At 36.1% G+C, this 27393-nt stretch overlaps 1 protein-coding gene across 1 annotated transcript in view; it reads right to left on the reverse strand.

Annotated features, from left to right (window-relative positions):
* Positions 1-651: 651 nt before the first annotated feature.
* The window catches only part of LOC122610351, a 35759-nt gene continuing 9017 nt past the window's right edge, over positions 652-27393 (reverse strand). The window contains exons 7-9 of the mRNA XM_043783345.1: positions 23686-23806; positions 1285-1380; positions 652-932 (exon numbers count right to left, since the gene is read on the reverse strand). Coding sequence (XP_043639280.1) covers positions 652-932; positions 1285-1380; positions 23686-23806 — 498 coding nt within the window. The remainder of the gene's footprint in view (positions 933-1284; positions 1381-23685; positions 23807-27393) is intronic.

Consider the following 27393-nt stretch of genomic DNA (forward strand, 5'->3'; position numbering starts at 1 on the left):
TTGTCCAATGTAAAAGGTTATACACGCTTGTAAAGGTGGTTGGCTAAAAGGTGACAAGTCACAATCAAAGTTACTTTATCCTTGTACTTTCTGTGTTGCATTTAAGAAAAATACCTAAGTTTCTTAAATGCACCCAACCACATTTCTAAGGCAAAATAATCACTATTGAGATTATTTTGCCTATAAATACCAAGCCAATTCACTCGTTCAAGTTACTTTTTGCAATTTGGTGAACTTGCTTAAATACTCTCGATCTAAACAGTGATACTTCACAACTTTAAGTATTTTAATCAAGGAGAATATTTAGCAAGTATAGATCACTTGTAATTCATAAGATTGTTTAGATATTTACTTTGGTATTATCTAGGTTCCGCAACAATCTTGTATTTTGTTTATACATCAATAAATAAAATACACATTGAAAATTACATTTGTTTTCCACCTTTACTTACTCATTTATTTACTTGCTTAAGTCTTGTATTTACTTATTTATATACTTGCACTTATCTTTAAGTAAATACTAGTCCATATCTACTGCATACTTGACTTGTCGTATTTTACAATAGTGAGTTAAACCATCGATGAGGGACTTCACATAAAACATTTCACTTTTCTCTTATCAAATTACACTTTGTCGTCAGTAACCTTCCTTCAAGTTCTATCGGTGAAACGCTGAACTCTCAATGTTAACATAGCCAATTGCCAGTTCAGGTCCATTTCTTCTAGATCATCTGGATCAACTTGCTTGTAATCCTCCCTAACCAGTTCGGGATCAGTTAGTTTTCCTCCAATTAGCCTTTCATGAGCAGACACAAACGAAGCGAGCATGCCCAGATGTCCATCAGCAGATCTTATGCTCATTGGCATACTTGATAAACCCGAGCTTGGAGAACTACCATTCTGATTCCCATTATGAACAACCATGGCTGATTCTGGAGAAGTTACATACATCAAGTTATTGTCAGAATCCATCGTCATCTTCAATCTTTCATCATCTCCATGATAGAAAGCTGTAATCCCTCCACTGGAAGAGCTTCTAGCAACTTATTGATAACCTCCTTCGGATCAGGTTTCTACCCAAAGTAGGCAAGCTTAACCAACAGATGACTGTAATGAATCAACATCTCATCAAGGGATTCTTCTTTGAAGCTAGTGAAAATATAATACTGCTTCTTTAACAGGTCTTTTCTTCTTTCTTGAGATCTTCATCACCTTCACAATGCTTCTTTAACAGATGCAAGATTTCCCCTTAGAGAGCCATTCGGAGTGACCCCAAAGCTTTACTTTCAGCCTCGTAGTCTTTCTTTTTATCAACATCCATTTGCTCATACGTGGCTAGCTTTCCACCACTCGAATCTGCAGTTTCCTTTTCACCAGGCACTATTGGATGAACATAACCGTTGTCAATACAAATCCACATTCAGACATCCATCAGTCTATAGTATGATTCGAATTTGCCCTTCCAATTGAAATATCTATCAAGGCTTATCAACTTGGGCGGTGAGTTGGCCTTTCCGGTTTCGTGATCCATCAGAATTAATTAACTCAACAAAGATTGATAATTTGCGGGTAATTGTGACATCATTTTTAACGAGCTAGTAAAATTTGCAAACTGTTCAAAATAAACGAGGTTGTGAAAATTCGAGGTCGCAATTAGTGTCTTGAGGTCGTATGTGAGCTGGTGGGGTCTTATGGAGCCCACGAGGTCGTATACGAGAGACGAGGTCGCAATTGAACTTATGAGGTCGCAATTAGCTACCCAGGTCGTAAGTCTAGCAGGATGAGGTAATACGAGCCCGAGAGGTCGCAAACGATGTTGAAACCCTTAAAACTCTTGAAATCGACACCCTAAAAGCCAAATAATCACCTTCGACTACTGCAACAACCAATAAAAGTCAAGAACAATGTTTCCGGTCGTAAACTCGTGAAAGAATCACGTCTAAACAACCCTAAACGAATGCTATCTATCACCAACAAACTATAACCTTCTGGTATGAAACCAAAATGTAACACCCCGACCAAGGTGGAAACACGAGATGCCACAGAACGACATGGTACAAAAGACTTAAATATAAAACATCAACACAAGTTTTCAAATGACATTCAAACCCAAAAGATTACAAGTTCGAGATGATGTTTAAATCCATTACATAACCAAATTCATAATCAAAAGATCAAATGTTTGCGTTACTTGTCCAACCATACAACAAACACATAACATCCAAGAGGCGGTCCATGAAGCTAACTTACTGCTCTAAACCTGAAAAGCATGAAGAAAAAGTGTCAACTACGAGAGTTGAGTGAGTTCATAGGTTTTAACTAACAACACACACACACACACACATATATATATACCAACCATATTCAAGGATAATGAGTCATAAAACTTCCAAGTATTCTTTCAAATAATCATTTCCAAAGCGTATGTTCAACTTATAATATCCAACATAATAATATCAATATCATTTAGCCACATGGGCATAATTCAAATAAACTTTGATGAGTAAATGTTTGAGCCACTACTACTACCATTTTATCAAGTCCAACAATATATATATATAATCTGTTTCATAGCACAAGCTGTCAATCAAGTGCCGTATTAATAATAATAGGGTCTTGCCATGGAGATGACCATTTAAATTTAAGGTAGCTAGAGCACCACTATGGTCGGACTGGAAGTGAAGGTTGTCACAAAGGCAACCAACCTTCCACTGTTACACTTATGGGTGGGTGGACGAAATCTAGTTGCGCAACTCTCTAACTACAGGCCTCCACTTTCAGAGTAAATAGTAGTGTACCGAAAGAAAATGGGTTGACAGAACTCAAGCTCATCATAAAACATTTATCACATTGTGTAGATGCAGATTCGTTATGACAATCGCAACATAGATTTGATTATCATTTATCTTTTAGGAACTTGTTTGTAATCATTTAAATAAGAACTTGTGTTGATATTTAATGATTACATTTGAACTTCAATGTAATATTTGTTTGTGTTTTATATTGTGTTTGTGTGTTATATATTGTTTTGCAGGTACAAGAACATAGAATCAAGGTTTATAAGTGTCGTAGAACACTTAAACGATGATTGGATGTTATGTACGAGCCAAACAAAGTCAAACAAAGAGTCAAAGGCACGTCCCTCGTGCTGACATCATCAGCATGAAGGATCAGCCTCATGCTGACGTTAGCACGAGGCAGATTGACTTATTGTTAATTCGGGCCTAATAATCGATTAAGGCCTAAGCCCACATGAACTAAAACACATCTAGTATAAATACAAGACCTAATTTACGGAATTAGGTTAATCGTTTTGTGAATCTTGGTTAATTATTCACGAATTTATGAATCAAGGTTATTTGTTCCTTCGTGTGATCTCCTACACGAACCACAAGCCTTGTGCATCTCCTTGGGTTGGTTAATTGCTTATTAATCAACAAAAGGCAATAGGAAATCTAGTTATCTCAAGAGGATTCCGCACTCTTGATATAACGAATCACATCTTATTAGGATCCACGCAACAATAGGGCACCTTACAAGTGGTATCAGAGCCCTAAGGTTGATTACCAGAAGGTTTAAGATCATTTGATTAGCTATTGATTGCAATTTCGTTCAAAATTCGTGTTAATTTGCTTTTTCGTGCTCTTTTTCGTGTAATATTTCGTGCTTACGTCAGCACAAAGTAGGTTTTGCTTAGTGCTTACGTCATTGTCACTTCGTGTCACGTGTGATTCGTGTCACTCCATTTTACTTCGTGCCACGTCAACACGAACTACCCTTCGTAACTTAGGTCATGACGCGTGTACTTCGTGCTTCACTTTGTGCGACGTGTACTTCGTGGAAGTCATACAGCTTCGTGCCACGTGACTTCATTTGATTTCGTGCGACGTGTACCTTGTGCCACGTGTCTTTCATGCCACACGAACTAAGTAGTATTTCGTTTTATTTGAATTCAAAAGATTCGAAATGACGACTATACCAGCTTCCGCAAACTCACCTAATGCCCTACTTATCAGCCAGATGATCATGCACGCTCATGAGGTTGGTCGGGGTAATACACCTCCAAAGCTTTTCCGTATGGAAAATTATTGGATGTGGAAGAGACGTTTTGAAGACTACATTCGTCTCACTGACATGGAAACGTGGCTTGTGATAACTCAAAGTTTTGATTGGCCTTCATATGAAAAGAATGCAGTGATCGGTAGGTATACTTATGTTGGATGCCTATTGAAGAACGTAAAAGATATGCAGTTGAGGGAAAGGCATTGTCCACTCTTACTATGGCCTTGCCTTAAGATAGTGTACATCTGTTCAAAAAGTACACTACTTCAAAGGATTTATGGGACGCTCTTGAAAGGTATTGTGAGGGCGATGTAACTTTGAAGAAGAATCGTATCAAGCTTCTGAAGCGCCAGTATGAAGCCTTTAATGGACTGAAAGGAGAATCTCTTGATGAGATTATTATTCGATTCAGTCATTTGACCACTGAGTTGTCGTACTTTGAGGTTGTTTATCCTCAAACTGAGCTAGTTGATAAGTTTTTGGACTCACTGCCTAAGACATGGACTGATTATGTTCATCAACTTCAAGATGATCAGGAATACAGTACATGGGACTTTGAAAAGGTAGTTTCCAAACTGAAGAACAGAGACATGAAGAGAAGAATTAAATATACTCACTCGGATTTTACACAAGATCCATCTTTATATCATGCTAAGTCTGTTCATTTAGCAAGTTCTAGCTCGGGAAACAATGCATTTCTAAGTGGTGCGGAAGCTACACCAATAGTAGATGCTGAAGGTATTGCTGGATATGTTACTTATGACAATACACATTCGAATGTCAAGAGCAATGTACAATCTTTTCATTCTATGCCAATGAGTATGAGTTCTGCAGAAGGAAGAATGAGTGTTTACTCAGCCTTTTGTAATGCTCATGAAGCATTTATTGGAGGAAAGATTACTGATCCTGCAATAATTGATGAGGATTACAATCAAATAGATCCTGATGATTTGGAAGAAATGGATCTACAATGGCAGCTAGCTATGCTTACTATTAAGGTGAGAAGATTCACTCAGAGAACTGGGAGACCTGTAGGCAATGGCACTAAAGGCTTTGACAAATCCAAGGTGAAATGTTATAACTGCGATAGATTTGGTCATTTTGCTAGAGAGTGTCAACGACCTAAGAGGATTGATAATACCGTTGTTGGTCGTCAAATTTACAATCAAGGCGGTATTACTCCAGATGGTACTTATCAATGGTACACAATCATAAGACGCAAGCAATGATTACATATCCTTCTACTCCACAACAGCCAATTTCGTCACCATTTTCGGAGTCAAAAGCTGTTGTTGTTCAAAATCCAGATGGTACTTATCAATGGGATACACAATCTGATGATACCTCGAATCATGCCTACATGGTTGAATTATATGATGAGGTAGCTGCAACAATTGATTATGTTGTGTACTCAAGTGAAGAAAGTGCATCTGAGATAGTTCAGAAGAATATATGTAATGTTGCTGAGACCGTAAGATCTGAGAGTGAACAAATGACAGCAGTAAAAGCATTTGAAGAAAAGGAAGAGTCATCAAGTCCTGTTGATGATATTTCCATGAAGAGCATTGAAGAACAGATGAAGAACTTCGTGATACCTGAAGGTATGACAACTGAAGACTTTTTGCATACATGGCAGATTGCAAGGCTGCAGATCAGAAGGTATCTTGTTCTTTATCTTCTATAATTGACGTTTGTAAAATGGTGTCAGATTTAAAACTTGAGGTGTTTATTTTGAATAAGTCAGTTATTAGCTTAACTAGTCAGAACAACATGTTTAAAAAGGAAAATGACTCTTTGTTTGCCAAAACTTCTGGTTTGGTAAAACAAGAAGGTCTTTATCAAGATAAGATTCGTACATCTGATAAGGATATTCTTGCATTAAAAGAAAACTAAAGGAGTCAGTTCTGATGGAAAAAGTGGGAAATGAACAATATGCTCAACTAACTGAAGACTTTTCTAAAAAGGAGAAAGAATTAGTTGACGCAAAGTTGGATATAGTTAAGCTTAATACAAGACTAGATCAAATTAGGGGATCTTATTTAATAAGATCAATGCAGATGCAAAAGCCTGTACCACGAGATTCAAAAGATAAAAGTGGTTTGGGTATGAGCTATAATGAGGTTAGAGGTCCATTTAATGATAATTATAACACAGCTTACTGAAAAGATTGATAGTAGTGAAATTGGTCCAATCGTTTCAAAAAAACAAAATGTTGATCCATAGACCCCTAAAAGCTCTAAAAGCTCAATTGATAAAATTAAAGAGCTTAACAAGAAACATAAGCTTGAATGTTCATTTGTTAAACCAATGGATCCTAAGAATGGAGTTTATGATGCTAGTGTTACTAAAGGATCTAGTCAAGTAAAGTCAACTTGTCCTGTCGATAAGAACATTAAATGTTTTACAATGAAAGGATGTGATACTGTTTTTACATCAAATGAAATTGATTTTGAAAAGATAGATCATGACAAGATTGATAAAGTATGGAATAAGGATGAATCTACGTCTAGTGGAGTCCCCTTAACTCCATATAAGACTCATAAGAATTCTCAAAAGAAGGTACATTTTTCGGGTAAAAATGAGTCAACTGGTTTATCAAAAGAGGAGTCAGCCACAATTGAACTTAAGGAACGTTTAGGCATGACTTCAGCGGAGTTTGATGTTCAAGCTAAGAAAGCAAGAGCTAAAAAATCTTGTTTCTATTGTTATGAAGTAGGACATGTTTATAGTTGCTGACCAAATAGGAAACGGAGATGTCCAGAAAAGGGTATGTCTTCTGGAGGATCTAGTGACTCAGATATTGTTGCTCATAATAATAGATCTAAGACTCTTAAACGACAGGGACTTTCACAGAATACTACTTCTAGTAGTGTAAGTCCGAGTCATTCTCGTACACCTCAAAGGAGTAATTCACCTAGGAAGATAGCTCAACAAAATCGATCTCCTCCTTTTAGAATTAATAGTTCGTCTAAATTCTATGATCGATTAGGAAGTCAACCTATATTTGGTACTCACTCACCAAGGAATTCACCTCCTAAGACTCGTTTCACTTCACCTAAGAAACAGTCTGTGACACCATCTTCATCCAAGGCTCCTTTACAGAGCGATGGATATTGGACCGAATTGATCATTAGAGATGAATTCGGAAAACCTAAACCTCAAAAGGTTTGGGTTTCCTTCAGAAACTAACCATCTTATTGTCTGATGTGCAGGGAGAACCAAGGAAGCCTATCAGTCTTTGGTATGTTGACAGTGGATGCTCTCGGCACATGACAGGGGACAAGAATGTTTTGTCCAATTATGAAGATGTAAATGGTTCGTATGTTAGTTTCACAGGTCCCAAGGGTGGCAACATCTCGGGCCAAGGTGATGTTGTTAATGGGAAGATTACGCTGGAGAAGGTCAATTATGTGGAACAGTTAGCAAATAATTTATTAAGTGTTTCTCAGATTTGTGACAAGGGAAATAATGTCCATTTTACTGAGAAAGAAGCACTTATACTGAAACCAGGATATGTTATTCCTGAAGACTGGACCCTGCTAAAAGCTACTAGGAAGAAAGACATCTATGGCCTTTTGTTAGGTGTTGATGATCCAAAGGAGTCTGTTTTCTTGTTATCAAAAGCAAACGAATCTGAATCGTTATTATGGCATAGAAGAATGGGACATATCAATTTCCGAAAGATGAATGACATTGTCAAACATGGTTTGGTTGACGGTGTTCCCATGAAACGGTTTGGAATGGAAGAAAAATGTGTACCTTGTCTGAAAGGTAAACAACAAAAGTCTGCACATAAACCGAAACAAAAGAATTCTACTGCCAATCTTTTCGAGTTACTTCACATGGATTTATTTGGTCCAGTAAATGTAAGAAGTATCGGTGGGATGTACTACTATTTGGTGGTTACTGTTGATTACTCGAGATTCTCATGGGTATTCTTTCTTAAATCAAACTCCACAGATTTTGATAAATTTCTTTGTCGAAACTGAAAACATTTATGGAGTTCGTGTTAAGAGAATCAGGAGTGACAACGGAACTGAATTCAACAATAATGTGATGGATGTCTTTTGTTTGTCAAAAGGGAATCCAACATCAATACAGTTCTCCATATGAACCACAACAGAATGGAGTTGCTGAAAGAAAGAATAGGACACTAATCGAGACAGCCAGAACTATGCTTGCAGATTCAGGGCTTCCTACTATGTTTTGGGCGGAGGCGGTGAATACAGCTTGTCATATTTTAAATAGGGTTACTGTAGTTAAGCGTCATAATAAGACATGTTATGAGATTCTACATAAGAAGAAACCAAATTTACAGAATGTTGAACCATTTGGTGTACCGTGTACTTTCTTGAAGTATCTACCTCAGTCAAAGTATGATTCAAAGGTTGAAGAGGGATTTCTCATGGGTTATAAACCGGGAACATCAATTCGACGGGTTGACAACAAACAGACCGGCAAAGTTGATTTGGGAACAAATGTCAAGATTGTCAGTCATAAGCCCACTATTCATTCTGGAAGTGGCAAAAACTTCGATTACGATAGTGTGTTTAGTTCACTACATGGTCCTGATTCTTATTCAGATCCTGAGACAGTTGATGATGTGATTATTTTAAGAGATCACATGGATAATAATCCTATATCTCCGCCTACTCGAAATGTCGATACTACTCAAACCAACGTTCAGTCTACTATTGATGTTGATGAAAGTGGTAAGGACAAGAATAATACACCAGATTCAGATAATAGTGAACCCGCGAACACTACATCACTTACTCCATCGAAGGTTACACTGCCTGATGATGATCCTATTTCTGAAGAATCGGAAGATGATTTTAGCTCTCATGAGTTTCAGATTAGAAAAAATTTAGGAGAAAGTCTGAATGTTGATTCGGTTCCTCAATATCGAATTAATAAAGATCATCCACTTGAGAATATTCTTGGAAATGCTACATAACCTGTTCGAACTAGAAATCAGTTGAATAAGGATCTGACTAGTTTGTTTTGTGAAGTGAAAGACACTGGATTGATAACTGAGTGTTTATATTCTGGTTTCATTTCACAAGTAGAACCTAAGAATGTTAAGGCAGCACTTCAAGATCCATGTTGGGTTGAAGCTATGCAAGAAGAATTAGCTCAATTTGAAAAACTTGGGGTATGGGAGTTAGTAGATGTGCCTAGACGTAAAGAACCGATTGGCACTCGTTGGGTATATAAATGCAAACGAGATGACAAAGGGATCATTACTAGAAATAAAGCACGTTTGGTTGTTCAGGGGTTTGCACAACGAGAAGGATATGACTATAACGAAACTGTTGCGCCAGTTGCTAGGATTGAATATATAAGGTTATTTTTAGCCTATGCAAGTTTCAAAGGTATAAAGGTGTATCAGTTAGACGTTAAGAGTGCCTTCTTATACGGTGAAGTCAAAAAAGAAGTGTATGTTCACCAACCACCTGGTATGATGATCCGATTTATCCAAGAAGAGCATATCGACTGGATAAGGCTCTTTATGGATTGCATCAAGCACCCAGAGTGTGGTATGAGAAATTGTTGACACATTTGTTGACAAATGTATTTACAAGAGGATCGATAGACAACACATTGTTTATCAAGTGGAAGAAGCGAGATTATCTAATTGTACAAGTTTACGTAGATGTGCAAAGAGTTTGAAATGAGCATGAAAAATGTGTTTGAAATGAGTGCTATGGGGGAATTACAATTTTTCCTCGGACTACAAGTAGATCAAAGGAAAGATGGATTCTTTATTCATCAGTCTAAGTATGTCGATGACATCTTGGAGAGGTTTCAAATGTTAGAGTCCAAGACATATGGTACTCCTATTCAGCAAAATCATGGTTTAGGAGTTCTTGATCCGAAAGATGAACTTATGGATGCAACTTATTATCGTGCTATTATTGGCTCATTAATGTATCTGACTGCTTCACGTCCAGATATTATGTTCGCTGTTTGTCTTTGCGCTAGATTTCAAGCTAGTCCGAAAGAGTCACATTTGACTGCAGCAAAACGTATTCTACGTTATTTTAAGGGAAACCAAGGGCTTGGTCTATGGTATCCAATGGGAGGAACATTTGATTTTGTTGCGTATACTGATTCGGACTTTGGAGGTTGTAACAATGACAGAAAGTCTACAACTGGAGGTTGTCAGTTGTTAGGAGGAAGATTAGTATCGTGGCAATGCAAGAAGCAGACATGTGTTGCTTAGTCTTCATGTGAGGCAGAGTATATGGCTGCTGGTAGCTGTTGTTCCCAGGTATGGATTTTCTTGATACTCCTATTAGAATAGACAATAAGTCAGCTATAGATATTACAAATAACCCTGTCATGCATAAGGTCACCAAGCATATTGATATTAGACATCATTTCTTGCGTGATTGTGCCCAAAAGAGGTTAATTCATTTGGAAAAGGTGATAACCGATGATAATTTAGCTGATCTGTATACCAAAGCGTTTGATAAGACTCGATTTGAGAAGCTAATTCTTCTCAATGGGATGAAGAATGCTGATTCATATTAAATCTCTCAAAGAACTAATTTTGTAAGTTTGTGTCTGTAAATAGCTAGAGTCATAAAAATACAAAAAGAGTTCTTAGTGTCATGAAAATCATAAAAATGTGAAAAATGAGAAAATGACAAAAATATGGGAGAGATTTAAGTTATTGCTGTCAGATGATTAGAAGTGAGGATACTTAGCTTTTAAGTCTGCTTAATCGTAATATAACTGCTTAGTTCAGTGATTACAATTTGGGATATATTGGTAGACACAAAGTAGCAAGGTTTCCTTAATCTGAACTTAATTTATACAATGTTCTTGTGGGAAATATTGTATGGCTGAGAATATATTGGAAGATATATGGCTGAGAATGCTTGCTTTTCAGTAATGAATTTTGATCTAGTCCTTAAATTTTGTGAAAGATCTAGCATTACTATAAGATTTGTTCAATATATAGGTAAAAAATTCTACCAATCATGAGCATGAAAGTTAAATGTGATATTGTTTATGTAAATGAAATGAATGAAAATTAGAGGGCTAATGTGGTCTTTGAGATTCGGACAAGTATGTCCTCGGGGTGTCTTTGTATACCTAGCCTACCTAAAGCTTCCAACTTAGGATAGGTTGTCAGAAAGTTCACTACACGGATCTCATAGAAAATCGCGGGTTCCTTATAAATAATGAAATTCAAAAGCAAATAAGTTAAATCACAAAGTAATTAAATTCTGTTATCTAAAAAGTGTCTCATGATTTGTTTAAGGATGTTTTTGAATATATATTGAATATTTGTTATCTTAGTGCTTGTATCGATTACGGAAGTATATCTGAATGTGGGTCACATAAGTTCGCAAACTATTCAATGGCATATTAGGCTACTCGGGTTACATGGTGACTGTCCTTGGCCAGGGTATGTCAAAAGTGTCATAACTCAAAGGAAACTGGAAGTACCGAGTGTTTAAGAGGACAAATATACCGGTAATCGTGGTTGAGTCACTGTTCATAATTAATAATAAGAGAATTATTTCTCACTTGCAGACTTATGTAAATGCTAATCTGATCTAATCTGCAGAAACTTAGAATTTCTTGTAAATAAATAAAGTAGTTTAGTTTTTTATTTTATTTTTATTTTTATTTTGTTTTGTTTTTGCTTTTATTTTTATTTTTATTTTTGTAATAAGTGTAAGTTTGTGTGTCAAACTAGTTCTTATTGCACGAGAGATTTGATAAGCATTAACAGTTATAATTCTTAGTGAATTATATAAGTCTTGTTGGTTACGGTATAAATGTTTAAAAGATGGATTTTCTAATTAATACATAAGTTGTTTAATTTATAAAATGAAATGTTTTGAAAATTGAAAAGTTAAAATATTTTTGAATGTGTTTCATGTAATTTTTTTTTGAAATTTCAATTGTTTTTTGTTGATAAGTATGCTTGACAAAGATTGGACTTGCCTTAGATCTTGTAAGGATTGTTAGGTTAAGATTTTGGTTGTTTTGCATATTTATGTTATTTTTATTGTTTTTGATGCATTGATAAAGTTTGTTAAGTGTGCAGGTTACAGATATCAAATTTCATTTGAATACCATGTTGAAACAAGTCGGATTGGATATATCACGATTAATCTACATGCGGAATGCATCATTGCCTATTTATTAACCTAAGACTTAGTGTGATAGGTTATAGTTTATTTTCAAGATCACAACCTAAGATGTAATGTGATAGGTTGTTGATATGATATTTTGATGTATTGTAAAGCATTATACATTAAATATGTTTTAATGTAAGTTTGCATTGTTGAGTTAAACATCAATGAAGAAATGATCGATTTTATGTCAAGATAATAATGTAAGATTTATTTGATACATTATTGTGATGACAAGTTAGTACGGATGATTTTTGATTGCATATTCGAGTAGATACAGGTTTTTTAGTAACGAGTATCTACAGGTTTATGTTTCTGGAATTTCTGGAATTTTTTACTTGTTTAAATTTCTGGAATATTCGCAAAATTTGGCTAAGGAATGAAGTTTATATGGTTTAAAATCTAAAAATTCAAAATCACCTCGTGCTGACGTCAGCATGCGTCGCGCTGACATCATCACGAAGCCCACGAGCTAAGTGTTCGGCCCGGCCCATGTGGATTCGAATATATATATATGGGTTATTACTATTCATTATTTACCATTAATCGAAATTTAACCCTAAGTAAATCACACGAACTTCGTCTCCTTCGTGCTACTATTCATCCGCTCCCTATTACGATCGATTCCTTCTTTCTTCGTGTTATTCATCCAGATTTGTTGGTATAATTCCAATCTAGGATGATTGCTTGATGTTTTGACTATAAGAATTAACGATTACAAGTTGTTATAATGCCCGATTTTCGATTTTACCTCGCGTGAACAGTAACTCGGACGAACCACGAATTAGATCTTTGATTTTTGATGATTTGGACTTCAATTGGACTTAAAATTAGACTAATTAATGTTTAAACATGTTAAATCTAACAAAACTTTAAGTAAACAAGTGTTAAATCAAGATTAATCAAAGAAGATTTGTGTTTCGGTCACTATTCACACGAAGAACACGAACCAACTTCGTGTTCATCGAATTAGTTTCGATTTTGTTTTCTGGGCATACACGAACCATAAACAAGTCCACGATGATGTTTTTGTTTAATTTTAACATCAAATGGAGATGTTTTTACTTCGTGTTTCTGGGTTCATGCTTGGCTCGTGTTGACGTCACGACGAAGGAAATCCTCCTCGTGATGACGTTATCACGAAGCAGAAAACCAAAACCCTAATTTTTAATTTCGTTTATACTAACTTATTGTTTTTCTTGTCGTTTTTGTCTGTTTTTGTGCAGGTATGGCGGGACAAGGTAATAATGCTCGTGTGTTTGTCAAGGAGCATAATGTTGCACTCGATCTCAGTATTACTCAGATGGGGTGCACATCAGAGTTTCACGGTGTCCTACAATTTCTTGCAGGTTCTCGTGTTCAGTTTGCAGTAACAGAGAACCCTTCGTTGGTGATTAGTTTCATTCGGGAATTTTGGAACTCCGCCCGTTCAGTGCAGATGGGTGATCATACGTACATTCGCAGTACTGTTGGAGGACGTTCATTCTCGTTCTCGGCTGGAGACTTACGGACGATATTACACTTAGGTGATGTCGAGATAGAGCAAGGTCCGACTGGTTTTTCAAAAGAATTTTGTGACGGTGCTCTACGTCGTATGGGGTATACTGGTGCTATTTCTCACCTATACTTCAGGAATCATCTTCGTGGCAAATGGAAGTTGCTAGCTTACTATTTGTTGAGGTCCATTAGTCATCGGAGTACAGGCTATGACCAGATGAATATCCAGAACGCTTCTCAGATGGTTGCTTTGGTGCTGAACAAGCCATACAGCTTTTCTCAGTACATTTTTGATAATTTGGAGAAGCAGTTGAGGTCATTTGGTACAGAAAATAAATTCTTTCTGTTTCCAATATTTATGATGATAATCATTCGTCACTATGCAGCTGATTTGCCATTTGACGGTCCTACGTTCAATTTAGGTTGTCTTACTTATAAGGCATTTGTTGAAAGTTTGAAGCACTTGTCGGGTAGAGATCATCCGATACATGTTGATAATCCACCATTGTTCGGACATTTGATCAATCCTAACTATGTTGCCCCTAGACAAGGTTGGGAAGATGACGAACCCGTTGTTGCTGCTGCTGATGGTGATGATCAGGCTCAAGATGATCCTCATGAAGAGCGAGCTAATCAGTTTGAGGGACTCAATGATGTTCCTCTGTATGCTGGAGATCTGGAGCATGATTCAGATATGGATGCTCTCATGGAGGATATTGATGATCCTACGAATCTTGTACCACCATCTACTAGAGTTTCTGCTTCTACCTCTACTCCAGTTGATGTTGATGTTGGTCCTTCTGAAGTCCCTGTTAATGTTGTTGAGGATTCAGAAGATGAAGAAGAGGAAGAGAGATTGCCGAAGCGAAGAAGAAGACAAGCAAGATCTCAAGCTGAAGTTGATAGAGAATTCGCTGCTTATAATGAAGCCATGGAGAGGTCTCATGCACCTAATGTTGGCGATACTCCATTGGTTGCTGCTTTAAGAGCTTCAGTTTCTGATGTTCCTGTTTCTGTGTCTACTACTTCTGCTGATGTTATTGGGGAGAGAAGGTCGAGACCAAAGTTTATTATTAGAGGAATTGGTTCTCGCGCACAAGTTGTTACTGAGGCTACAACTGTTACGATTCCTACTGCTCCGGAGTCTACAGTTCGTCAAGAGCCAGAGCCGACACTTGTTGCTCCTAGGCTTTCGTCTGCTCCTATTCAGGCGACAGTTCCTGTTTCTACAATCATGGGACGTCTGTTGGCTCCTCTGCAAAGACCACAGATGCCTCCCACAGGAACTTTCAGTGCTCGTATGCCTTCATTTGAAGCTACGATGCCACCTCATGCCTCTGCATCTGATGTTGCTTCTACGTCACGTCCAGTTGCTCCTGTTCAAGTGCAGCTGAGTCGTTTGTTTTGAGAGAAGAAGATGTTGGAGATGAGGGTCACAGCTTTCGAGAGTCCGTTAAAGCTCCAAGCTGCTAAGCATCAAGAAGAGATGGACTTAATGACAGCTCTTGTTCATTCTCTTGGTTCTAGCCTTGACCAATTCTTGGCTCAAGGGGGAGATAAGAGTTGTTGTAAGGATGATGAGCTAGCAAGGAAGTCAAGAGATGATGATCATGAAGATCAAGATCCAGCTCAAGGTCCTAATCATGCACAACCATCAGTTGGTGAGCCAGAGAATAAAGGTCAAGATCAAGATGCTGATGATGATGCTATGGATACAAAGACTGCAAACATTCAGGGGGAGTCATCAAGACAAAGAGAGTCAGAGATTGCTGGTACAGCTGGTGCTAGTACTTCTAGGACTCAAGATAAAGGTAAAGCTGTGATGGCTGCTCCAGATGCAGATCCTGATGATCCTAACAATGATGATGGGGAAGATTCCAATTCAGGTAACTCCAATTCTAATTCTAATAGAATAGAAAGGGAGATTCGAGAAAAGCTAGTGAATGATCCTCATAATCATATAGAAAAAGAAAATCTTAGCAAAGGAAAATCTACTCAGGATAGTGAGTCAACTAAGACTGATTCTACTACCAATGTCTCTACAGAGTCAAATTTGCACCCTTTAATTGTGCATAGACAAGAAAAGAGATTGGGTTATGATCCACAAACTCATATGAGAGCTAAAGCAGAAATTATGGATTATGATGATTATTATGATCCAGGATCACTTAGGGATCAAATAAAAGAACATTCAGGGTTAACTCATACATCTTCAGAGTCAGAGTCAGATTCGGATTATGAATCTTAGTGCTAACGATTTTTATTTTTGTTTTTGTAATAATTATAAGATAAATATAAATGTATTTGTTACATTATATTTATGATATAATATTATTGTTGTAAGTTAAAATAGATAAAGATTATAAGATAAATATTAATGTAATTGTTACATTATATTTATGATATAGTATTATTTATTTTAATTTCTTTTATGTATTTATACTATTTTATTATGTCTTGACTTATGATTTATGTTCTTTATCTTTGTATATGTAAATCGTTTAAATTGCAGATAAGCTTCAAAGGATAGGTGCATTGGACGATCTTGATGCTGAAGAAGATCTAGAAAGTATCGATGATGAAGATTTTGAAGAAGGAGAGTTCATTACTTCAGAAGCTGATAGAAAAAGGTTGCTTGAGACACCTTATGACTTTCATCGTATCTTTAATGAAGATGAAGTCATTCAAGTTGAACCAATAGCTGAAGTGGAACATCTCAATCTCAATCCAATCAGAGATAGTCCAGATGAACCTAAGAATGCTGCAAGTATGAGCTTTGCTGTATATGCAAACATAGTTGATGAAGGACATGATAATATTTTTGATCTATACTGGAATATAGATGCTACACGAGAGGTTGAGTTTGGAAGATTTAATATACCTCCGGTGCAACAAGATCATGAGTTTATTGTTAATAGACTAATTCCAGGTTATAGAGGACATACTGGATTGATAATACGTGATAAGTATAAACCATCAATGTTTTGGGAATATATCTCAGACAAGGATGCACCCAAGTATTTCTCAGTGATACAAAGTTGGTTCTATGATCACAGAATCAAATTGTTTATTATTAAGAGAAAGGAGGGATGCCAGTACATGTCTATGAGTCAAAGACATTTCCACTCTCTCAGTGATTCTGACATGATAGATTTGGGAAGACGCTGGTTCGATAATCTTCAGAGCAATGGACTTGCAGATTTCTACTGGAATAGATTCAGAGATGAAAGAATTAAGAATTTCAGTGATAGAGGTCTGAAGGCAGAAGAAAGGTTGATTAAGCCAACACTCTTGAAGAAGATTAAGAATCAAGATGGCACATTTCGTTTTAAACAACGAAGGATTAAATGTGTTAAGAAGGTTCCTGCTATCAGATGGGATCAAGATATGCTGACGACAATGACATTTTGGCAAATAGATATGAAGTCAGGCGAAGCACAGATGTTTGTTGATGATTCACAGAAACAGATGTTGCTACGCATGTATGATCCAATGCAGGTTGTCAACTTGTCAAGAGGTGATCAAAGAAGACTTTTGGATACACCTTGTTCAGCAGTGGATTTTTGGAGAGTTGAAGAAAGACGCTATCACAACATTCTCGCACATTGTTTGCAAGAGAGAATTCATGCGAATAGCAGCAGACTTTTATTTAATGGATAGCTTTGAAGTTCAAGTTTTGAAGACTTTAAAGAGATCTAGTTGCAATCGTCAAGGGGGAGTCTATAGATGCAGATGCGTTGTGACAATCACAACATAGATTTGATTATCGTTTATCTTTTAGGAACTTGTTTGTAATCATTTAAATAAGAACTTGTGTTGATATTTAATGATTACATTTGAACTTCAATGTTATATCTGTTTGTGTTTTATATTGTGTTTGTGTGTTATATATTGTTTTGCAGGTACAAGAACATAGAATCAAGGTTTATAAGTGACGTAGAACACTTAAACAATGATTGGATGTTATGTACGAGCCAAACGAAGTCAAACAAAGAGTCAAAGGCACGTCCCTCGTGCTGACGTCATCAGCATGAAGGATCAGCCTCATGCTGACGTCAGCACGAGGCAGATTGACTTATTGTTAATTCGGGCCTAATAATCGATTAAGGCCTAAGCCCACACGAACTAAAACACATCTAGTATAAATACAAGACCTAATCTACGGAATTAGGTTAATTGTTTTGTGAATCTTGGTTAATTATTCACGAATTTACGAATCAAGGTTATTTGTTCCTTCGTGTGATCTCCTACACGAACCACAAGCCTTGTGCATCTCCTTGGGTTGGTTAACTACTTATTAATCAACAAAAGGCAATGGCAAATCTAGTTATCTCAAGAGGATTCCGCACTCTTGATATAACGAATCACATCTTATTACGATCCACGCAACAATAGGGTACCTTACACATTGAACATACAAAACAATTTCATTTCATAATCATATTATCAACAATCATTCCATATATATATGTATATAAAAAGCAATTTCATTTATATATCATGCTTTCCACCCCGATAGTTAAGCACATAAAATAGTTTGAAAGGGGGCTATGACTCACTTGTTTCGAGAGTGAAAGGGGATGATCAACCGCGAGATCTTCGACTAGTGGTGTTGTCCCTCAAGCAAGCCTAAACCATGGTATTTAAAATATACACAACGTAAGTGTGTGTTGCATGAACTAGTAAGCTAGATCATGAGACGTATGCTAGTAGACTTGCCCATCTTTGGATGTTGTTTAACTATGAAATTCAAGTGCATTATATTTTTCACATCATTTGGTTGGAAGATATTTGATGGTGAAGGTCATTTGTACGATTTTATACGTTTATTGGAATTTCGATAGTTTGACTTTGTTTTATATATAATTTCCATTGCATACTTTGTTTAATAATGATATTTGACATTTGTGTTCTTATAATATGTATGTTGATATATTTTACTGATTTATTTTTTATTCATTAAATTTAATATTATTTAATTAATTATTTATTTATTTTATTGACTTATTAATTAAAAAAATTCCTTATAATTATTTTTAAGTTCTTAAATTATCTTTAAAATTCATGGATAATTATACTTGGATTATATACTGATTTTTATGCCTTTTTATTTATAATATTATGATTTATATATTTATTTATACATTATTTTTATTTATTTAATATTAGTGATTAATTAGTGATTTTTACTAAATAAATTACCTTTAAATTGTATGAAACATGGTTCTTCACTTGTAACTATTTTTCTCCAGTAGGTTTTAGTTACTTTTCCCATTGGTGATATAAATTTAGTGAAGTTCATGATTCATATAATTTATTTATTAATTTATATATCCTTTAATTACCATTTTAATTCATTAAATCATAAAAATACTTGGAAATCACCATACAAGCTTTGGTCCAAAAATCCCAGGCCTTTTTGGAAACTTTTATCAAGATAATTTTGTATCAATTCAACCTCTCTTGTGTATAGCTTAAATTGAGGACTTTATGATTAAAAATCATTTACCGAAATAGTAATTTTAGCCTCATTTTTCAAGCGATTTAAGTACTTCAAATTGGATTTTTTTCCTGCTTTCAACATTTCCAGAAAGTTCATCATATTTTGATAGTTTAAGTCGTGATAGTGGTGGTGGTGTGATATGTGCAAATTTGTGCTTTCGGTTAGTGATTAATTAACCCGAAAAGGTGATTTTTGAGCTTAATATTACCATGAGTCATATGACTTGTCTTTTATACTTTTGAAATACAATATTTCCAGTAGGTTTATTATACTTTCATGCTCAAAAGATTATGGTGCATGTGTCTGCTCAAAATGCATTTTTAAATTGTTTTGATCCAAACTTTATATCCTTGATATTTTATCAATTTTTCCAGAATATTAACATTAAGATTAACATATTTTGCACTTATGACAAGCCTAGCTTCATCTCATAATTAAACAACAAATCCAGCCTTCTTAAATCTAGCATGCATGTAATTATCTCATCATTTCAACAACAAATCTTTATCATACTTTCATTTAACAACATAAAAATATTCTCTTATGAAAAATTCAAAAAAAATATATATAAAAATCATATAAAAACATATTCATCTTTTCATGCAAAAGTCTCTTTACAAACTATTATCATATAACCACACTTTTTGATGCAAACTTTTATGGATCTAACAACACAACATCAAATACATATTTTTATGAAATTTTTCAGAAAATATAACTTCAATATATATATAAATATGACCATCTTTTAAAGGAAAAATCATTTTAAAAGTTATATAATTTATATCTACACTTTTAGGCCTTAAACTAGTTAAATCCTTGGATCTTTCTTCATGGATTCAACATGCATGAGCATGGAAAGAAAGATCCTATCAACTTTGCCCTCATAAAGTGTATATTCAAAAGAAAACATGAAGAAAACATAATCTTTTGATAACATCTTTTTAATATAAACAAGAATAAAATTAAACTAGTAAAGAGATGAAGATATATACCCTTGAAGAACACTTTGAGATGAAGAAAAGAGGGCAGAAAATCGTGGCCTTTCTTGCACCAAATAACCCTTATTCTAACCTCACAATAACCCTTAGACCTTAGATAAATACAACCCTTACTTAATCTTGCAAGAACCTTTATTATTACTATGAATTTAGATGAGTTTTTGCCTTGCTTTTTACTCCTTTTGGCTGCCAAAAATGATGAGAAGAAGAGGAAGAAGAAAGAGTTTTTTGAGAGAAAATAAAGACTAGTGTGTGAAGAGTGTGTGAGAAATGAGAGTTCCAAGACTAAAAAGAGTGTATGTAAATTCAAAATGGATTGTGTGTGTGTGGGTGAAGCGGGGGACAGCCAAGAGGGGGAATGAAGGGGTTTTTAATTTTTTTATAAAGTGTAAGTATATATATATGTGTTTGTATATATTTAGATGGGTGTTTGTATTATAAGTGTAATATGTATTTGTTTGTGTGTATAAGTTAGTTAGTCTAGTGTTTATATATATAAGTGTATACATTTTTGCTATTTTAATTTCTTACATGGTTCATTGGTTATAAATCTTGTATTTATATTAAACATGTATACATATACTTATTATTATTCAAGCATTTTATATACATAAAGTACTTACAAATTTTTCAAGATGCTCCTACTATTTCCATGACCAAATATTATTTAGTTGGCTTAATGGTTATGTGAAGTTCCTCACTCAATGGTTTAACCCACAAGTGTAGAATAACAAGTCAATTAATCACTAGATAGGAGTAGTACTAAACGTCAAGTAAGCACTAGATTGGACTAGTATTACGATAAATATAAATGCAATAATATATATAACGTAATACGTACTTAAGTAATATAAATATAAGCAAGTAAGTAAATGGTGAGACACAATGTAATTTTCAAGTGTATTTTATTTATTGATGTTAAATAAAATACAAGGTTGTTGCGGAACAAGATATTACAAAGTAAGTATCTAAACAACCTATGAATTACAAGTGATCTAATCTTTGCTAAAAAAACTCTTTGATCGAAATACTTAAAGTTGTGAAGGATGACTGTTTAGATCGAGAGTATTTGAGCAAAGGCACCAAATTGCAAAAGTATGTAATTTGGATGAGGAAGTGACTTGGTATTTATAGGCAAAAAGAATAAATATAATATTCTTTTTGCCGTACAAATATGGTTACATGCATTTAAGGAAATTACTTTAATTCCTTAAAAGCATTGATTAAAGTACAAGAATAAAGTCATATGATAGTGACTTGTCTTCTAATTAACCAACCACCTTTACATGCGTGTAAGGCTTTTAACAAAAGACAAATGGATTTTCGGGTTAAAGGCATGTAAAGGCATAAAGTCAATTCCTCGTAATCAGTGTGCAGACTTGTAAGGTCTAGAACACTGACAAGGACTCCAGTCAGGAGATCTGGTAAGTCTTCCAGTGAGCTCCGCTATTTGTCGGACTTCTTTCTTCTGACTTCAGTGAGAATGTTCTTCAGTGGAAAGATCTTGACTAGAGTGAAGTCCATTGAACGAATCTGGTGGAATCCAGATTTCTGTACAAGTAAGTTGTTCACTGGTCTTCACATAATTTCTGGACAAATCTTCAGAGGGCTCCAGTAATCACGTCTGGAGTGAGTCCAGTAAATCTGGACCTAACAGGTTAAATTGTTGGGCATTTATAAGTATTTTTGATTGCTAGCTCAACTTGTGAGACTTATATTATTATTTATAAGTCATAAAGCTTTTAACAAAAGACAAATGGATTTTCTGGTTAAAGGCATGTAAAGGCATAAAGTCAATTCCTCGTAATCAGTGTTCAGACTTGTAAGGTCTAGAACACTGACAAGGACTCCAGTCAGGAGATTTGGTAAGTCTCCAGTCAATTCCTAGTGAGCTCCGATATTTGTCAGACTTCTTTCTTCAGACTTCAGTCTTCAACTTCAGTGAGAATGTTTTTCAGTGGAAAGATCTTGACTGGAGTGAAGTCCAGTGAACGAATCTGGTGGAATCTAGATTTCTGTACAAGTAAGTTGTTCACTGGTCTTTACATAATTTCTGGACAAATCTTCAGAGGGCTCCAGTAATTACGTCTGGAGCGAGTGCAGTAAATCTGGACCTAACAAATTCCCCCTATTTGTTTAGAAATTATGCAAGGATTTTCAAGCTTTTATCTATACAAATTTGTGCTTGAAAAATCCTTGAAAAATTTGACTAAGTCTAATTTGAATTTCTGGAGAGCCACTTTATAGATCATTAGTGTTCCTAGTTTCTACATTTTAATTTCTAGACTTAATCTGGATAAGTACTTGTGAAAAAATAGGAATTGCAACTTATATTTACAGACATCAACTGGAGGAAAGTTACAATTTTATCAACATAAAATAAATACAAGTACAATATCAGAGTCATGCCTTTTTCTTTTCAGCATGCCCAGATGGCTCTTCAGTGGCCTTCCTCTTTACACCTGGAGATGAAGACATAGTAAGAGAAGTCCTTAAGCCCAGCTCCATCTCCATCAATTCCTTCCTCATCCATTCCTTGCCAATCCTCTTCATAAAGTATTTAACATCCTGGGAGACATCTTTACCCCTGAATGAAAGACCAATCTCTCTTAATTCTGACCACCCAAAAGCCCTGATTGAAGTGTCTTTTCTTTCATCAGTAAAGTTTCCTTCTCTGAAGAGTTTGACATGGAACTTAGAGAAGTTGTCATGATTTTTTGCCAGATGGATCTCAGCACCCAATATTGATCGGACATCAGCTCTAAATTGTGACAAATGTTCATACTTTTCCTTTGTCTGAGCCCTTTTCACTATTTCATCCACTTCCCTGGACACCTTTCTCTGTTCAGCAACTTGTTGAAATTTTTCTTTATTAATCCTTTCAGTTGTGTTCAAGGGAATGAAGGTGCTAAGATCTGCATCTCTGGCAGCTTTGGATTTTCTGGCTGGTGCCTTGGGCAAACCCTTAACCTTCTTCCTATATTCATGCTCCAGAGCAGTTGCATTACTCCTTACTTGTTGCTGGAGATTTTCCAATTCTTCTCTTCTCTGGGCAATAAGATCCAGTATGCTCACACCATAAATTTCAGAATCATATACTTGTTCATCCTGAGCATACATGGATCGAATATAGACATCATCCAAGGCATCTAGACACTTCTTCAGCCTGGGATCATCCTTCATCTTTTTGTAACTTCAACTTGTACGCCCAACCTGCCAGTGTTGTAAGAATCCAGAGTCCCATGCCTGGCCATATCTAACTGGTGAGCAATCAAGTCATCTTTTAGATTCTTCTTAAAAATTTCAATCAAGATGCACTCTTGCTCCAGTCTCTTTGCCTTGGCCTTATCAGCAGACACATATTCCTCTTCTGCTTCATCTGTTTGTTCCCCAGATACCATTTTCTTTCTTTTGAGACTTTTCATTATGGTTGGGATGTCTGGGAACTCTTCAAATACTGGCTTACTGGCATCAGTACGAGCAGCCTCTTCATCAACTTGTCCACTGGCTTCAGTACCAGTGACATCTTCTCCAACTTGTCCTTGAATGGCAATCTGAACACTTCTCACCACATCCCCCTTGATTCCCTAGACTGCAACTTGTATTGATTCAGAATTTCTATTTGTTGCCACTACAAGTTCATCCAGCTTCTCAAAGACTATCTTCTCATTTCCAGCAAATATGTTCATTTCTGAGTTAAGATTATTGGAAATTAGAGTTTTGAAGTCAGAAATAACCTAAGAAGAAGCCTGAAGTGATCTCACCAGGTCCGCCACCTTATCAAAAAGGCCTTGGACCTCGGTTGAAGAATAAGAGGAGAGACCACTGGAACGATTGGTGACTCTGGTGATTGATGATACTGGAAACACCCTTGTGATACTTTCAGTTGGTTGGGTGACTGCCAATGGTTCAGAATGAATTTCTGGTGCAGAAGGTGATTCAAAAGTTGTAGTTGGTGTTTGTTCTGGAAGAGGTGTTGGTGTATTTTCTGGAGGTGGAGGAGGCATATCAGATAAAATTGACTGGGAGACAGAGTGGATGGTGCGATCAATTTCTTCTTCTCCCAGAAAACTCATATTAACATCAAAGTCATTATCCTCAGACAGTGGAGAATCAACCATATCCCAATCTGGGCCGGTTCCACCTGCCTAGTCCTCTACTTGTACATTCTCCACCCCAACATTCAAATTAATTTGAGCCATCTGCTCCAGATTATCTCCTTCAATCTGCCTAACTTATTCCCCCTCAACCTTTTCAACTATTAGGGACCCATCAGCAGCCATTTTCAGCAGTTGCTACTGGTATGACCAGAGGTGATCTAGACCCTCTTTCTTCTTCACCACTTCCTTCTACTGGTACTGGGAAAGTGGTTGTTGGGGCAGTTTCCTGACCAATTTCTCCAGAATCTTGATGAGATGATTCTGGAAGGGATGAAACCAGAACTCCGTCTCTCCTAAGACGACGAGTTCTATTCCTTGGCCTGGTGGGATTGGGTGGAATTTCAACAATATTCACACCAGGCTACTGAAGATCTGGGGCGATCTGGGAAATAGGTTGCACCCTTTCAGCAGTAATAACATCAAAAATTTCCTCATTGTTATGAGGCTCACCAGCAACCTCCTCATCAGGTGATGATGCAATTGCATCTTCTTGAATTCTGAATTGATAAAGCATCACCGATGGAATGTCGACCTCAGTAGGAGATAAGGTCAACTGGTTGCGGTCCCTCAAATATTCATACATTGAAAAATGAGTTGTATTTACAGAGTACTCATTCTTCAAGGCCCTTCTGAATATGATGGACAGAAATCGAATAAATGGAATGAAGGCTTTCCTGCTCTTGACCCTCAATCTGTCCACCAGATCATTAAAGAAGATCTGGGCAAAGTCTACCCTGTACCCATGCCACAAGCAGTAAGCAATCTGGAGCTGTGTCTGGTTTATCTGATCTAATCCTCCAGAACTGCCACCCAAACACTCAACAAGGTGAGTGAAGAAATATCTGTCAGCCTGCTCATATATACAGTGCCCTTCCTGAGTAGCTGACCATTCTCATCCACTATTTCTGTGTGCCCCATCAACCTGCACACTTCCCTGGTATTGATTCCAGATGGAATCTCAACAGGCATTTCATTCTCATCGAAGTAATTCATCCTCGGGGCATCTCTGAGGGAATCAACAGTAATGGTGAAGTGTTTGGTGCCTTGTTTTAATGTGTAGTCGATGGATTAATCACTTTTCACATACACTGCTGTATACCAGAATTCACACAGATAATCATGATACATTTTTCCCGGATTTAGGGTTAGGGCCCCATAGAGTGGACTACTCAAGAAGAAGGTGTTCAACCTTCCAATGATAGAAGTTGAAGAGTGATTTGTTGAGAGTTTAGCCATCCAGTTATTCATGTTTATGCGGATGGCATCGGCAGAAAGAGATATATGATTTGCCTTCTTGCCATTTTTAGCAGGAGTATAATTTACAGCTAGAAGATTTTTAGGAGATGGTTTAGGAGCCATTTGAGATATATGAAAATGAAAGTGAAAGAATTTAAGATTGATAACAGAAATTTAATAAGAGAGATGATGATGATTGGAGAGTAAATGAAGAAGAAAATAAATGAAGGAATTTGAAGATATGGGAGTAAATGATTTTCGAGATGAAACTGAAAGTGAAGGTAAATGTGGGTATTTATAGAGGAAAGAGAAAAAATGGAATTCAAAACGGTAATTTTGAAAAATTTCAAAACAATTTTGATCGGTTTTGACATGCGCATTTAATGTTTCCCATCACACATAAATGTATGACGGTTGATAGCCCACAAAAATTACCAACTTTCACTTTTGGTCTTCCCAAGGTAACAAAACCATCATTTAAAATTGAAAAAGTCATGCCACGTAAGGTGAACAGTAACTGTCCAGATGAAAAATTTGTAAGATTGGCATGCACTATCCTTAAGTATTAAAAAGAAATGATTTGACACAAAAAAGACTCATTTTAATGCATCTGGAGGTTGACTGGACACTCCAGTTTCACTGGTGGATTAGGCGAGTAGAACATGCATTAATGGTACACTGGACACTCCAGTTTCACTCCAGTAGGTACCCAGATTTGACCATTCTGGTAATCCTCAAACACGCACATCAACTAATATAAACAAATGAGAGGGACACATTTACAAAGCAACAGAAGTCACTTCAAACATGCACATCAACTTATCCAGTATTAATGAGAGGGACACATTTACAAGGTACTAGAAACATTTTTCAGAAAACTTTGTCTAGTGAGAAAATAAATTAATAAATTCCCTTTGAAACTTAAATATATAAAAAAAATGTGGTCTGAGTCTTTCCCCCTGGAATGGTGATCCATAAATCTATCACTGCAAAAATAGTATCACAAAGGCGTTCGATAGCTTTACTGGTATAGATTTATAAATCTGGAATCAAAGAACCCTGCCAGTGTCACAAAGGCGTTCATAACAATGTTCCAGATTAAGGGTTCAACATTCCCAACTCACTGACAAGATTTTGAAAAGTTTTCTCATCCAAAGGTTTTGTAAATATGTCAGCAAGTTGTTTATCAGTGGGAATAAAGTGGATTTCAACATCATTTTTCATTACATGATCGCGAATAAAATGATACCTGACATCAATGTGTTTCGTCTTGGAATGCATGACTGGATTATTTGAGATAGCAATGGCACTGGTATTGTCACAAAAGATAGGAGTCTTTGAATACTTAATACCATAATCAAGCAACTGGTGCTTCATCTAGAGTATCTGAGCACAACAATTGGCTGCAGACACATATTCTGCTTCAGCAGTGGATAAAGAAACTGAAGTTTGCTTCTTACTGGTCCAGCTCACCAGTTTGCCACCAAGGAAATGACATCCACCAGTAGTGGATTTGCTGTCTATCTTACAACCTGCATGATCTGAATCTGAATAACCCATTAGATCTAAGCCTGAGTCTTTGGGATACCAAAGACCCAAACTGGGAGTACCCTTAAGGTACTTCAAAATGCGCTTTACAGCCGCCAGATGAGATTCTTTTGGGTTAGACTGATATCTGGCACAAAGACATGTTGCAAACATTATATCTGGTCTACTGGCAATTAAATACATTAGTGAACCAATCATGCCTCTATAGGCAGTGGTATTCACTGGCCTCT

Source organism: Erigeron canadensis, chromosome 8, assembly GCF_010389155.1.
Source record: "Erigeron canadensis isolate Cc75 chromosome 8, C_canadensis_v1, whole genome shotgun sequence".
NCBI classification, from domain to species: Eukaryota; Viridiplantae; Streptophyta; class Magnoliopsida; order Asterales; family Asteraceae; genus Erigeron; species Erigeron canadensis.